General features: G+C 50.6%; 1 protein-coding gene across 2 annotated transcripts in view; it reads left to right on the top strand.

The window, feature by feature from the left end:
* Positions 1-2,854: 2,854 nt before the first annotated feature.
* The window catches only part of SLC4A3 (solute carrier family 4 member 3), a 29,721-nt gene continuing 17,796 nt past the window's right edge, over positions 2,855-14,779 (top strand). Inside the window, exons 1-5 of one of the 2 annotated variants that reach the window (XM_017726667.1) lie at positions 2,855-2,995; positions 4,216-4,372; positions 7,906-8,240; positions 8,661-8,803; positions 9,369-9,580. In XM_017726667.1, the coding sequence (XP_017582156.1) occupies positions 2,942-2,995; positions 4,216-4,372; positions 7,906-8,240; positions 8,661-8,803; positions 9,369-9,580 (901 nt within the window). In that variant the 5' untranslated portion in view covers positions 2,855-2,941. Of the gene's footprint in view, positions 2,996-4,215; positions 4,373-7,905; positions 8,241-8,660; positions 8,804-9,368; positions 9,581-9,639; positions 10,730-14,779 lie in introns of those variants that run through there. The other variant, XM_017726670.1, reaches the window with a different exon arrangement.

The following is a 14,779-nucleotide window of genomic DNA, read 5'->3' as shown; positions in this document are numbered from 1 at the left end:
GCCGGTGTACCGAAGGGGAGCACCAGTGCTTTCAGGCTGAGGGCTCTCCATTCTTCAGAAACAGGGGAGCTGGTAGGGTTAGAATTGGAGAACACATCTTTCATCCTCACCTCTCTCTCATCCCCAAAGCATCAGAGCTTTCTGACAGCTGGGCCTCAAGTCCTGCTGTCTTGTGGTGCCCACACATTGCATCCTGCTTTCACAGGGTGGTGAGTGGGGCATTGATGGAAACCCCTGAGTATCTCCCAGTCCCTCTGAAATTTCACAGCAAGTCCCCAGGGCTCTCTTACTGCTACTACAACTGTCTGGCTTTTAGTTGTTCAGCCTCATTGGAGTGATGGCTTCAGCATAATTCTGAATGCGCTGCTTTGATGGGTAAAGAAAGAGTAAGTGCTGGATTTTCCCTCCCTTTTAACTTAGTTTAGGCAGTAAGGCTGTAGTTTTAAACTCAGTGTAACATCCTGCAAAGCTGGTGCCAGCAGAGTGTGTTGGACCCAGCAGTTCTCCAGGATGTGGGTTTCCTCCGTCCCGGAGCATAAAATGCCCCTGGAGCCTCTGCCTTGCTCCGGACATACCTGAGCTTGACCTGAAACAAAGCACATTGCTTCACACCACTGCTGATAGTTTTTAGTTTACTTCAAAGGCCCCACAAGGCATGTTAGTGGCACAGAGGTGGAGCTGAGCATTAGCATTTCTTTTGTTAAATTACTTTTACCATTTTGCTAGGTTTTAGGGATTCTGACTCTACAGGAGCTGCTGTCCAAAGCCCCATTATCTTTTTACTCCCTAAGTTATAGTGCTTACAACGCATTTTTGCAGGCAGTCTGTAGTTATGAATGTTCTGTTCCTTAAAAATGTCCAATCCTTTCTTTAACAGTGGTGATGCCATAGCCCTGCAAAGTGAGGTTCCCCTGCCAGCTCTTCCCACTGGAATAAAATGTTCCCTGCCTTCAGTTTCAAATGTACTGCTGTTTGTTTTCATGGAATTATACCCTCTTCTTGAATTAAATGGGGGGGAAAAAAAAAGCCATGTATTAACCTTTTCTCTATCATGTCTCCTACTAAAAGGCAGCTCAGTCTCTGCTTACAGATGATTTCCAGACCTTTCTCATTTTTTCTGCTATCTCTTGGAACCCTTTTGCTCTATTTTTCTTGGAAAACAAGTTTTGAAGTTGAAGATTACGGCTTAAGATCGACAGAGTGGATTGGGTGTTTTAATTATTTTCTGCCTTGTTCCTGGATGCTGCATTTGCTGTTTAGATGTCTGTCTTGGCAGCTTATTTCTCTTGAGCTGTTGAGGTCTTACTGCGGATGAAATTAGTGACGAGTCCAATGAGGTGTGTTTCAGGGGTTTCTTGCATTACGTTTTGCCTTGTTCCTGATAATTAGGAAGGTGGACCAAAGGAACATCCTTCATCAGTGGTCAGATTAGCTCCTCAAAAACTTGCCTTACAGATGGTCCTGGGATTTTTGGTTTGGGTAAGCTCTTCAGGTAGGCAGGGTAAGCAGACTGTAGACCTTCTGGAGATCTTCAAAGATAGAAGGGATGATGAAGTGGCCTTACTGGTGTTATCCTTAGGCAGTCTTTTGTGTTTTAGAACAGTGTCCCATGCTAGGCACTTCAGATGAGACAGTAAGAAAGCCCTCAGCAGATAGCCAGGACACGGACTATAATACTTACTCCAAAGCTTTCATAGCTGGAAAATAGCTTGTTCTGAAAGATGGGTTTAAATTCTCTTAATTTTCTTTGTCATAAATACAACTCGTTACCAGAGAGATGTCCAAGCTATCCTCTGACTATGCAGTTTTTTGCTCCTTGATGACATCACTGAAAAAAAAATGTTTTCCTTTGCCAGTTTTGCATTAATTTGTATTCTACCCTTGTAGTTTTAACGAATGTCCCTTTTCTTGTGCTGTAAGCTGAGGACACTCTGCTTCTCCCTGTGTGCAATGCACTGTGTATGTGCTTCCATCTTCTCTGTTTCAGATGACTTTTTGGAGGTCAGTATCTTCCCAGTGCCGGTCTCTGTACCATCTCAGTTCTTCCTGGGGTGCAGCCCATGCTGCTTAGGCTGTGCTGCTGCTGTAGATGGTTTGACTGGAGGTGTTTATGTGTTAGTCTGTATCCCATTCCTTGTCGAGCGTGGCACCTCTTTGCCTTCTTCACCTGTAGTTGGATATTGAGCAGATCATTCCTTTGTGCTGCCCTCAGGGACTTGTGTGTCCCTTAGCCTCGCCAGTGCTGACAGGGCACAGATCTGCAGCCTGAAGGTTGGCCTCTTTGCCTGTAACATGTGTTGCTTTGTGTGTGGTGTTTGGACGATGAACTGTTTGTCCTTGTGCTGTCTCTGTGGTCTGCACAGCTCTGTCTGTGGTTCCTTCTGTCCTTTTTTGGGATCTGCCCAATTAAAGCTAGGTGCCACAGGATCACTCTGCTGCCTGCTCCTGGCATGTACTCCCAGCACCTGATCTCTCTGACTTTTTCTTTCCCTGGTGGTCAGTCATGCCCCAGCTTTGCACAGCTGTGCTGCTGTAGACGTGGCTGAGCAGGAAGCTTTTCTTTCTCTTGCACAGCCCATGCAGGAGCTCTATATATCTGCTGTCTCCATTGGCCCCTCTGACCTTTCAGAGAAGGACAAGCTCCCACCTATCCCTGATCAGTTGGAGCCAGTGGCCAAAGCAGCGTGGGTTGGGCCACTTGCCCCCGCACACTTCTGGGGACAGGCCTGTCCTAGTGATGCTGGGGAGGTTCTCCAAAGGTTGGTGAGGTGACCTCTGGATCAGGAGCCAGGGGCTTGAGGGCAGTGGCCAGCAGTCTCCCACGACATTCCCTTGTCCTGCCCTCTCTCCACAGGTTATGCCACTCTCCAGGTTTGCTGGGTGCCTGCCGGTGAAAGAGAAGGGTTGATATTTTGCCCAGGCCCTTAGGTCCTGAACCAAAATGGCAGCTGGAGAGTCCCCTCCCGTAGGAGATGTCTTCATCGACTTGCAGCAGGTGAGGTGGGAATCTGGCAGCAGTGGGGCTGTCTCTTCCCCAGGGCCCGTGCTCCTGCTGGCTGAGAGCGGGACTGGTATCCTGGCAGCGTGCTGCAGTAGGAGACACAGCCTGTGTTTACTGGGGACAGCTCTGCACGAAGGGTGTCTCGAGGCTGCCCATGAGCCCGTATCCTCTCCATGCAAACAGCAAACTGTGGCCCAGAGAAGGCCAGAGGCTGCTCTGTGAGGTCCCTCTGCTTTCACGTGCCACTGGGTAGGGTATGCAAGTGACAGGAGGAGCTGAGCGGTTTGAAAATAAACTATCTCCATTTAGGCTGAGCTTGGGGCACCTGTGCTAAGGTGAGAGGAGAAGCAGTCTCACCCACCAATACAAGGCTGCTCCTAGGCCACAGCTAAGAACAGGGATGCGAGGAGAGGGATCTCTCAGCTAAAGCTGCCTTGCTCCCTCTTTCTGCCTAGCAGATTTGTCACAGTTGGGCCTCCTCCTGTTTCCATGGAAACACGGGAGTCCACAACAGCTCCGTGCTGGCATTTCAGCTATATTGACGGAAAATTTTACCAGCTGCAGCTGCTCAGGAGAAAGAAAGAAAGGCCAGGGGACGCCTGGTGATGCTCATCTCAGGGCATTTCCACCAGCAAAAGGCAGAGAAGTTCCCATTGCCTGAAACAGGAGGAAGATGGACAGAAAAGCCTGAAGAAAGCATCCAAGGGGAACGGGGAGTCCCTAGGTGTGTGGAGGGGAGGTGGGAAGGCACAGGGTGGTCACTGACCCAAGGGCAGCTCACCAGAGCAGGGATACTGTTTCCCAAGGGGAAATACAGAGGAGGTCTAAAAATGGGAGAGAGATGGCAGACTGGGCAAAGGGAAGACCAGAGGGCAGCAGTTAAATGTGAGGAGAGAAAAATTCCAGCCAAACCAAAGCTATACATTTCCTCTAATAGGAAAAGTAGGCACTGGCAGATTCCCTTGATACCTGCCACTCAGGAGAGGTGTGGAGGACCACTAAGGTGTCTCTGCAGAGTGTGCCTTGGAGCTTGCTGGTCTGTTCTGGCACTTGGGCTTGAGCAGACCTCTGCCTCTATGTGAGAAATTATGCTCCAGGCCTGTTGTGTGGAGCCTGCTGCTCCTTAGCAAGCCGGCACTGTTGGAAGGGCAGGAGGATCCAGAGGGCTTTAGGGGTCTGCTGTGTTTGATTCTTACCTGGCGGTTTCTGTGCAGGGCAGAGATCACGCAGAGAAAGCCTCTCCTGGTGCCGAGGACGATGAGGACTTGGATAAGACTTTGTCAATCGAGAGATTTGGGGACCTGATAAGCAAGTCAGCATCAAGCAATCTGGAGAAGCAAAGTCGCAGCTACAGTGAGAGAGATTTTGAATGTATGTAGGTTTTGAAACGTTGTACCCACTTCCACCCTCAACACCAGCCCTCACTCAGTCCCACGTGCTCTGCAGCCTTGTGCCGGGACTGCAGATTGTATTAGCCTGCTACTCACTTCCTTCCTCCAGAGCATTCCCAAGGTGCTATGTACACACAGTTTAGCACCAGTGCCCACGGCCTGTTTCCAGTCTGTTCCTGTTTTCTCTGTCTCCATAGGCATAGCTACTGCACAGCCCACCCAGCAGCATAGCTCAGCCTGGGGTATTCGCTCACCTCCTAGACCAGTCTCTGAGACCTCTGCAGCAACTACCCCAAGTTGAAATTTCCAGTTTAAAACAATTTTTCTTCCATGTGGCTGCAAAGAAACATCCACATATGACCAGAAGCCAGGCTGTCCTCACCAGTCTGAAAGCAGATGGCTCCAGTCAGACATGCCTGTGTATTTCTAAATAGCACTCAAGAATCCATTGGGCTTATCTGATCAAAGAAGGGAACTGCAAAATAAAAATGGAGTGTGAATTTAAAGTGCTGTAGTTATCTCACCTGAATTCATCTGAGCATATTTATTCCTCTAACTGCCCTTTCATGATGAAGGCAACTGGTCTGTCCAAGCTCACTTTGTGTGTAAAATGAGAATGTACCCACGAGAGTGACCGTAAGCTGTTGCCTGGTGTAGGTGGGTTATGTAGTACTAACAGCAGTGAAGGGCAGGAAGAGGCCCCTGTCCGGCAGCCTGTTTGTGTGGCAGACACATAGCAATGGCTGGGAGGTCTTCCCAGTCTGTGGCTGTCCACAGTCACATACTGCTTATTTTCCAGCTTGGCTTTGATGGGATACAACCTTGGGAACATTATGTCCCAAGTACATCACCAGGCTGTTTTCTGCTTGGCCACTCATTGCCAATGGCTGTTATAAAAGCTTGCTGGTAAAAGTCTAATACTGTAGTGCACCCAGCTGCTGTTTCTTGCCTGTGTCATTTCTCTACAGAGTTTCCATTCAAATAACACTTCCCATCTGGGCTCACAGTCACTTGTGCACATGGCTGCAAGGTGCTAATAGCTTTGCTGTGGGTTGAATTCCTGTCCTGTGCCCGTAGGACCTACCTGCTCAGAAGCTCTGCCTGTGTGCACAGGTGTGTGGGTTGGCTTGGAGGACATGGATGATCTGCTTGAGCATGCATGCAGAAGCTTTTTGAAAATTTGACTAGAGTTTTGTACTCTTTGGGGTTGGGGTTTTTATTCCTTATTAATAGGAGAGTCCTTCTTTTGTCAGAATCAAGCTTGTTTTCCTCTGAGCTCCTGATCTATTTCTGTTGTCTAGGACTACATCAACCCTGGTTATCAAAAGTTTTATGCAGTTTGTATTCATAAAGCTGGAAGATCTGGCTAGGTCATTAGACTTTTAAAGATAACATACCAGCCCATAGAGGCAAATGCTCTCTGGGCTTAGAAGTCTTTCCTGCCCTAGTCGAAGCCAGGAATTCCTAATATGTAGGCTCTTCCTTCTGGGCTCCCTATCCAAATTACTTTTTCTTATCTCTTGTATCAAGTTCACCAAGAAATGTAATCAAACATCTGGGACACTAGTTTGGCAGTAACTTTCCATGCAGGCAGGCAGTGCAAGGAAGGGAGCAGGGAGGGAGGGCAGGGACTGGACGCACAAGAGGACAGGCAGGAAGAAGAGGGAGGTAGGAATCCTTTTGTGTTTGGGAGAGCTGCATTTTTCCTACCTCCAGACCACCTCTGTGGAGATGTGATCAGTTGACACGAGCAGGGTTGAGTGCAGGAGTGAAGAGAAGAGCAGTGCTCCCCTCTTCTGTGCCAGATCACACACTTAACCATCACTGCCCTTCCCTGCAGCCCAAGGCTTCAGTTTCCTTCTGATCCAAAACATACATGTTTCTGTCTTGGGCTGAAGTGAACAAACCAGAAGGGAAAGATGGGCTGTGTCCTTGCCAGCAGCTTTGTGCTGTTGAAGGAGCAACAAGTGTACAGTTGGGGTCTTCCTTGCTTTTTATATTAGAAATTCATGCCTGATGTATCTGTGGCATGCTATGGAAGTACAGCAGCAGGACAGAAGGGTCTTTCTGCCACATCTCGTGAGTGAAATAGCATACACCCAGTTAAGTCAAAGAAAAAAACACTTTTGAGAGAAAAGTGTTTATAAGAGCCCAAACTTCATTCCAATTTGCAGACGTCTGACCATTCTAAATCTCCTCTAATCTTGCCACAAGCTGCTTCTTCTGAACCAGGGGGATGTGTGAAATATCCCTGCTGTTCCCAAGGGGGGAAACAAGGGAGAAAAGACTTGAGAAACCAAAGGAAAGGAAACATGACAGCAGAACAATGAACCTGCCTGGCTCTCCCAGGGAGAAGGTTACAGCCTACATTGAAAATGTCCTTTGAAGGTAGTTTTCACTATAAACAGATTTTGCTGCCATGTCACAGGAAAGCTGGGAAGGAACCAAATCAAAACAGACTGGAAACAATTCCTCAGGAAGAGCTGCCGAGCAACACCCCCTTGCCAAGTGGCTAGTGCCCCCCTGATTTCAGCGGCTCCGGGTGCAGCCCCAGGACCTGTGCATCCTGCTGACTGTCTGTGGGAGGCTTTGTGCCTGCACATAGCCCTGGCAGCAATGGCTTCTCTTTCTCTCACAGGGGGATGCTGAGCTTACCCTATTCCCTGCCTGGTGCGTTGCCTTTGTTTTGGAGTGAAGGCTCAGAAATGCCCTTAATTTTTTCTCATTCTGTAATTCCCATGACACCCAGGTGAAGCCTGTATAAATTTCTCTTTGTAGATTAGTTTAAAGAAAAGTCCTTCTGCCCTGTTTCTTTACCCTGGATTTTAAAAGACAGCCTCCTAACTGAACCTGAATTTCAGAGGCTGGTAGACACATGCCCTCAAAGTACCTGGGATGTGGACTTCGGTTGCATCTGCACTGTTGTTCCTGTGGCTGTGTAGGAGGAACTTTCTGTCAAAGCCTGGGGGATAAATAAGCTGCATCTATTCAACTCAAGGAAACGTTATGCAGAAAAGAAATCACAATCATTTAGGATGGAAAAGACCTTTAAGATCATCAAGTCCAACCTAACACCAAGTCCACTGCTAAGCCATGGCCTAACCACTAAGTAATGTCCCTAGAAAGTTTGTAAGGGGCCCAAATCATGCTTGTTTGAGGATGCAAGAAACATTTCCCCATGTTTAGGAAGGGATGTTGCCTCTGGCAAGTCAACACAGCTCTGCACAGCCATGCAAATGGCTTTTGGCAACAGAGGGAGAGGAGTGCTGCCTTCCCCAGGGCAGTGGAGCTGTGTTGGGGTGGTTTGGCACTGCACAAGGGCTGTCTCCCCACCTAGCCCAGGCTGGACACAGCCTGCCGCATCAGTGAAAGAGCTTTGCTATGTCCCTGTGGGCTGGTGGCTCTCCTTGCCCTTCCTGGCCCTTGATCTTCAGACCATGCTGTTTCCTGGAGGGGCGCCTGGCAGGTTCCTCCCAGCCTCTTCCTGCCCCTGACTCTCTTTTTCTCTCTCAGTCCACCGCCAAACCTCGCACCACATCCATCATCCCCTTTCCACTCACCTCCCTTCTGCCCTCAAGTTCCAAAAGAGGCCACCCCGTGCCAGCAGGAGGAAAAAAAGGAGGAGGAAAAAGAAGAAGACCTCAATACCCCCCTCAGAGGTCACCCCCACCATCCAGGAAGAGGACGAGGAGGGAGGAGAAGAGGAGGAAGAAGAGGAAGAAGAAGAAGAGGAAGAAGGAGAATCTGAGGCAGAGGAGGTCCAGGAGAAAGAAATCTCTGCAGAGTCTGAGGCCGAAGCTTGTGGGAAGGACACATCCCCTAAGCTGGAGTCCCCAAGCAAACCAAAGGCAAGGCCAGGGCATGCCTATCTGGATGGGGCTTGGAGTCTGGGGGGAGGTGGTAGGAGGGTTCCAGTGAGTATGCTGCTCAGGGATAAGAAGTTGTAGCTGTGCAGTATTGTGGGAAGAATGTTTTTGTCCTTGCCTGGCAGAGATGGCCACCAAAGGACAGTGAGAGGTAAGCCATTGCTTGGTGTGGATGCAGGGGCATCCACATGACTGTTTTGGGGCTGTAAGACCCATGGGGAAAGATCAGCGTGTCTGTTCTTAGGGTTTATAGTATAGTGGAGGGCTCACTATGACCAGTCCCAGGGTATAGGGCATGTGGGGAAAGTCATTGTGGCCCACCCTGGGCAGGATCTGTGTGCCAAGGACTGGGGTGAAGGCTGTTTGCCCCAGCTCTTGCTGTCAGGACTGTTGTCTCTGCAGTTCACCGTCGGCAGCGATGAGGAGGAGTCCAGCAGCGCCCTGGCTCCCACGCAGTTCCACGTGGAGGAGGAGTGTGGCATCCTGTCCCCCATGCCTCGCTTTGCTGACCTGCTGCAGGACAAGGGCCCTGCCTCTCTCCACAGGTAGGCGAGCAGTGCCAAGCTGCCTGCTGCTCTCCCTGGCTCAAGGTCGCCGCACAGTCTGTCCCCAGGGGTAGTGGCTGTGCTTAGCCTGAACTTACCTGCTGAGTCAGAAGGGATGTGGGTCCCAGAGGGAGAGCATCTGTGAGCAAGAGGGCTGCTCTCTGGTGGGACAGTCAGTCCATGCAACTCCTGCAACCTCCCTGGGTCCATGGGATCCCACAGTGCAGGGTTAGAGGCACTGGGCTGCACATCTGGAATACCCTTCCTCCCAGCTAACTTGTGCTGTTGTGCAGATCTGCAAGCAGGGAAGCCCCAGGAGGGGACCATGAGGCCATCAACCCAGGGGTTGGTCCCCGACACTGGGTACAAGCTGATCCCACTCTGTGGTAGGGAAGAGAAGGAGCAGAACAGGCAGCCTTCAGGTTTTGCAGGAGATGCCTCCTGGCCCTGCTCTTTCTCAGGAACTTGCTGATCAGGGCTTGGACCGTGGGACCCCGACCCCTGAGGGCCACGGCCCGTTTTCATTCACCCTGTTTACTACCATCAGTCTCTTTGGTTCCTACAGCCCCCCTGGGCCTCGAGAGCGTCTGTCACGTGGGTGGGAGAAGCGCAAAGCCTGGGGGCAGGTGGCGAGTGGACAACGGGTTACCTATGACTTGAAGGAGAGGATGTGCATCGGCAGCATGACCACCCTGGAGAGCGCGGCGTACCAGCGCGTCCCCACGGACGAGGCCGAGGCCCAGATGCTGGCGTCTGCTGACCTGGACGGCATGAAAAGTGAGGCTTTACAACACTACCTGCATTACCAGTGTGTGTGTCCCTTTGTCTCATGCTCTCCCCTAGCAGCCTCAGGCATGGTCTTCAGCCTGCCGCAGGATCTGGTCCTCACCTTCCTGTTCCCCAGATCCTTCTTTTCCAACAGTGTCTTATCTCTGTCAGCTTTGCATTGTCCACAGTGCTGATCCTCCTGTTTTCAGCATCTCTACTCCCACCTACCCCGTGGATGCCTGTTCCTCCACCCACCCTCTGTCCTCTCTAGTTCAGGGTTCCCAGCATTTCCCTGAGACCCAGCTCTCTCCTCTCCTGACACACTTTCCCAGCAATCAGCCCTCTGTGTGACACGCCACCAGCTCTGGTATTGCAGAAAACCTGAGGTGAGGAGCCTCCCCTCTCCTCTGCTCTCCTGGCAGAGGCAGCTGCCCCCTCTGGAGCGCCTCAGAGGGGGACTGCCCCTGTGCGTGGCACGAGGACAGAGAGAAGAGACGTCATGGAAATGCACGCTCCGGGCCCGAGGACATGGAGAATTCAATAGGTTGCTCTGCAGGCTGGAGAGGGAGGGAGACACCAGAGGGGAGCGAGGGAGAGAAGCGGTGCTGCACACACAGCCTGGCTGTCCCCAGGCCACGGGTGCCGCATCCCTGGGCATCTGGCACAAGACACCACAGCAAAGGGAGGACCCTCCTCTGGAGGAGCTGGTGGGGAAGCCCCCCACAGAAGCATCCCTGGGTGGAGCCAGCCTTCCTGGAACCTCATCAGCCCTTGGGGCTGCTGCAGCAGGCACCTTCATGCCCCGTGAGCAGGGGAGCGAGGCACCAGGGCTGGCCCCAGGGCTGTGGTGAAGCCCCCCCAGGGGGGCAGCTTGCGGGACACACATCAGCCTGCCTATCCTGGCTCCTCATCTGAAGACATGTCATTCATGACACCTGACCCCTGACCTTCACAAGGACGAAATGACAGCCCTTCAAGAGAGAGAGGAGCCAGCGAAGGAATCAGAAGGGGGCAGCAGCCCGGAGGTAGTGATAAGCACCTGTATTCGCAACTCACTCGGCTATGAAGATTTTGATGAATTTGCCTTCAATTTTGAAGACTATGATTTATGGGAGGCCATCAGAAACCATCTGGGCTACCTGGGCGGGGAGCCCACCTGTAAGTACTGGAGCAGTGACCCCGTGGTTGCAGCTGTAGATCAGAGCCCCCGGCTACAGTGCATAACCCCCCTGGTGTTTGTTGCCTGTACCCTCTCCGTGTCAGGTTGGTCTCCTGGTTTAGAGGAAGTACAGTCTGCCCCACTGTGTGTCTGGGGACACCAGAGGAGTTGCCTGATGCCTGTGTGTCTGTGCGAGGTCTTAGTACCAATCTGTGTTGTAGTGCTGAGCTGCTTTCCTGTGTGTGTCTCGCTCAAGCAGCTCCAGAGGCAGCTGTGTCTTGCTGTTTGTGCTTATCAGGATGTGACCTGTGCCGTGGCCAGAGAAAAAGCAGCTGTTCTGAGGTGTGTATAAGGACAAAGAGATTTCCCCTTCCATTTGTAGCACAAGGTGACAGTGTGCTGCTGCTCTGTTTGCTGGAATTTGAGTCGAGGTGCGGATCTGACAGCGGAGGTGGATATCAGGTTCTCAGCTCTGCACCATAGCCTAATTGCCCAGAGGAAAAAAAATAACCTAGTCTTTTTATCTGCATGTTTGAGCATGACTGTGAAACTAGCTGATGGCAGGCTGGCTGGGGTGCCTGGAAGGGGGAAAAGAGGAAGGAAGGAAACAAGAGTGAGGAAAGCAGGGGAGGAGAGAATAGGAATCCTGAGAATCAAGAATGTCTTCCTGTTCTCTGCATGTGTTTCCATACCTGCACATCCCCTGCAGAGCGATCTCTGAGCCGTCTCGGAGACCACACAGGAACCAGAGCCTCACTCCTGTCTCGCACAGGGGTCCTTCCTCGGTAGATGATGGTAAAAGGCAGCCCACCTTGGGAGTGATCCTGTTCATAGCCATGGCTCGTGGGTGGTTGTCCAAATGTCCTCATCTGGATCATGTGTTAATTTTTCAAGGGATTTTAGGAGTGCACATGGCGGTGTGATGTCCCAGAGCTAGCCCAGTAAACAGGTTTGCACACAAGAGTGGGAAAGCAGAGTGATTTTAACAGGAGCTCAGGATGCCTTGGTTCAGCTTCTGGCTCTGCCACAGACTCTGTTTGATCTTGGGCAAAAGACTTAATTTGCCCTGCTTCCCAGTCCCAGCATCATGTTTTCTTTGTCATGTGTTCCATCTTCACAAGCCTTCAGGGAAGAAATGTCTGCCTGTGTACTGCTGCAGGAACCAGCGAGTGGGGATTAGCTTCTGGCTGTCACAGTAGCAAGTCTGCTACTTGTTACTGTAAATTGATAGAGCATATAATAGTAGCAAAGTTCAAAATAGGAACCTGGAGCAAATTGGTCCCATCAGCTGTCTCAAGCTGAGTGAACTGTAAATTAAAGGTGTGAAAAAATTGTTCCAGGTTCACCTTGGAAAACATGGCTATTCTTGGGAAGGTAGAAGGGGCAGATCACTCTGCAAGGTGTGATAATGCATCACTTACAAAGTGGGGAAATTGGTCTTTCTAGCAGTTAACACATTCATTGATTGCTACAGCTAATACTGCAGGTGCACTGTACAGTCAACTCTTTAATTATTTCTGTACAGTGAACCCACATTGTGGATTAATCCTGCAGAGAGGTATGGCAGAGACACCAGAGTCTGTTTTGTGCAGAGCCAGTTCACTTTCAGCCAGTGCCACTTGCCCAGCTGTTCACTCCATGGCAATGCCTCTTCCAGGACCCACTCAGATCCAGGAGGGATCAATTTGTTTTTGAATAGAATGGGGTCCTTGGTGTCCTTGCATTCTTTTAAGTGTTTGGATCATGGGGAGTGCTGGACCCGGACACCTCGTTGGCAGCAGGGGATGAGCTGTCCCTGTCACATTGAACTTAGCATCAGCCAGGAGAGACTTGGGCTCTGTGCAGGACAGGGCAGTGGCTTTTTTCAGAAGCCGGCGTAGGGTTGTGTCTTACAGTATGTTGATTAGCATTTTGTTTAGTCTAGTTTTAAATATTTCAAGAGTCTGAGTTTTAGGTCTCTTTTTCAGTATTTCAAGAGTCTGAGTTTTAAATCTTTTTTCTTGCTATAACTTGAACATTGGGGTATATGGGCAGTGTGCACTATCCCTGTGATGCCAGGATGGCAGGTTGCTCTCTAGTACTGATACAAATACTCTGATGCCTCTTTCTGGTCTTCCTTGTATATTGAGGGAAGTGAAGGGAGCAGGAGCTACAGTATAAATTGAAGGCAATTGCTCACTGAGTTGGATTTACCAGCAAAGGCATTCATTCTTGGGTTCAGACTTTAACCAGTGCAAAGTCGTATTTGTCATATTCGGATTTAAGCTGGTAGAAAAGGAACTTGTTCATCTGAAGAAATCTGACTGTGGACGCCAACATGACATCATCCTCTGGAAGAGACTGTAGGAGATGCTGTGTGGGAGGGTGACATACCAGTTCATTGAAGTGGAGCTACCATAGGAATTGCTCTCTGTCCTCTGACATCATCACTGTCTTCATATTCAGATCCTGGGGAGCACTGAAAAGAGGAGCTACAGCAAGAGCAGTACTCCCTGGGGAGTTTGGCTTCAAGCAAGAAGGACAGACCTGTGCCTTGAGCATATGACCCTTTGGTCTCAGTCCAAGATCCTGTCCTGGATGAGGATCCCAGATTTAGGTGCTCTCTTGAGCTTGACTTTTTTTTGGGGAAAGCACCAATCTGACAGGACACAGAGGGGGTCTCTGTAGAGCAGCCTGGAGCACCTCAGCTGGGTTCTGCAGGGGACTCCCAAAGCCAGTGGTTCTCCTAAATTAAGACCAGATGTCCACCCTGCTCCTATGAGTTGTATCCACCAGCTGGCATCTCAGTAGCCACAAACACTGCCAGAGAAGAGCAGCAAAGTAGATCTCTCCTTAGTCTGCTGTAGGTAGAGTGCTGGAGGTGTGCCTTCACCGATGCACTCTGACCCTGCAGCACTCTGGTTCCTGTCCTGTGAGCGAGTGCAGGAGTCACTGGAGGTGCTGTCAGGAAATGTGGCTTCTTGCTTATTATCTGTCCTCCAGCTGTTTTCTGTCTAAGACTGGATGCCTGTGAATGTTTTCTAGAGCTGTTGTTGAAGAGTACTGTGTAATAAGTTGTCATCACCATGGGGAAAGCTTGCTGTGCTCTGTCTTGTTGGGCAGAGTGTACTCTGGCCCTGGTTTTCCAGGGATACGGTGAGAGGGAGTCCCAGGGTGCATAGGAGAATCAGAAGCTGCAGGGATTGGAGCAAAGGTACCAGATACCAAGATCATCTGCCTGGTGGGCTGCTTGTTTTATGCATGAGCTCATACTGAGTGTGCTGAAGTGGCTACTGTGCACACAGGAACTGAGAAATCCATGCAAAACTCCGCGGAAGCCCCACACGTGCCTGGCTCCCAGAAATGTTGGTAGTGGTTATTGGGCAGTTATTGGCTCCTATTGACATTGCAGTGCAGTAAGTGGAGCAGGGAGGAGTCCCGCCGTCAGCAGGACGTGTATCAGCAGGGCAGCCAATGGGGGAAAATGCCCTGAGGCTTGGTATTGATTCATTTTATATTTAATTTAGCGACCCAGATTTCCAAGGTGCAAGGCCATGGTATGCCTGGCCTGATGCTGGGTGTGTCTTTCCATGCCAGAGGTGCACAGATATTTTTCTGCAACATCAAAGAGACCACTCAGACTTAAAACCCTGTGGTTTTTACTGTTTCTCATACCCTGAGAGCTGCAGGTCTTGAAGCTAAGTGCAGAAAGATGAGTGCAGACAGAACATTCACCCCAGCCAGTGGAGAGCTGCCCTTGCTCTGCCAGGGAGAAGACCTTGGCATTGTCTTACAAGCAGGGCCAGCTAACCTCAGTGGACCAAAGCTGAGCAAAAGCCCTGACTCCATAATCTAGTTGGGCGAGCCTGCCTTTCCTGGAGCCAGGCTCTGAGGCTTTCCACATCCTATGAGTTGTCCGTGCTGAGAAAGATACACTTGCTGTCTCTGGGTAGTGTCCAGGGAAATTCTCCATGGCAGGCTGTTTCTCCGAGCCCAGGTGCTGTTTCTCTGGCATTGCAAAAAGCCTGGCAGGGTTGTGGCTGCATTTTGGTGGGCACTGGCTAACCAAC

Source organism: Corvus brachyrhynchos, unplaced genomic scaffold (assembly GCF_000691975.1).
Source record: "Corvus brachyrhynchos isolate BGI_N302 unplaced genomic scaffold, ASM69197v1 scaffold490, whole genome shotgun sequence".
NCBI lineage: Eukaryota > Metazoa > Chordata > Aves > Passeriformes > Corvidae > Corvus > Corvus brachyrhynchos.
This window is presented reverse-complemented; position numbering and strand designations above follow the sequence as displayed.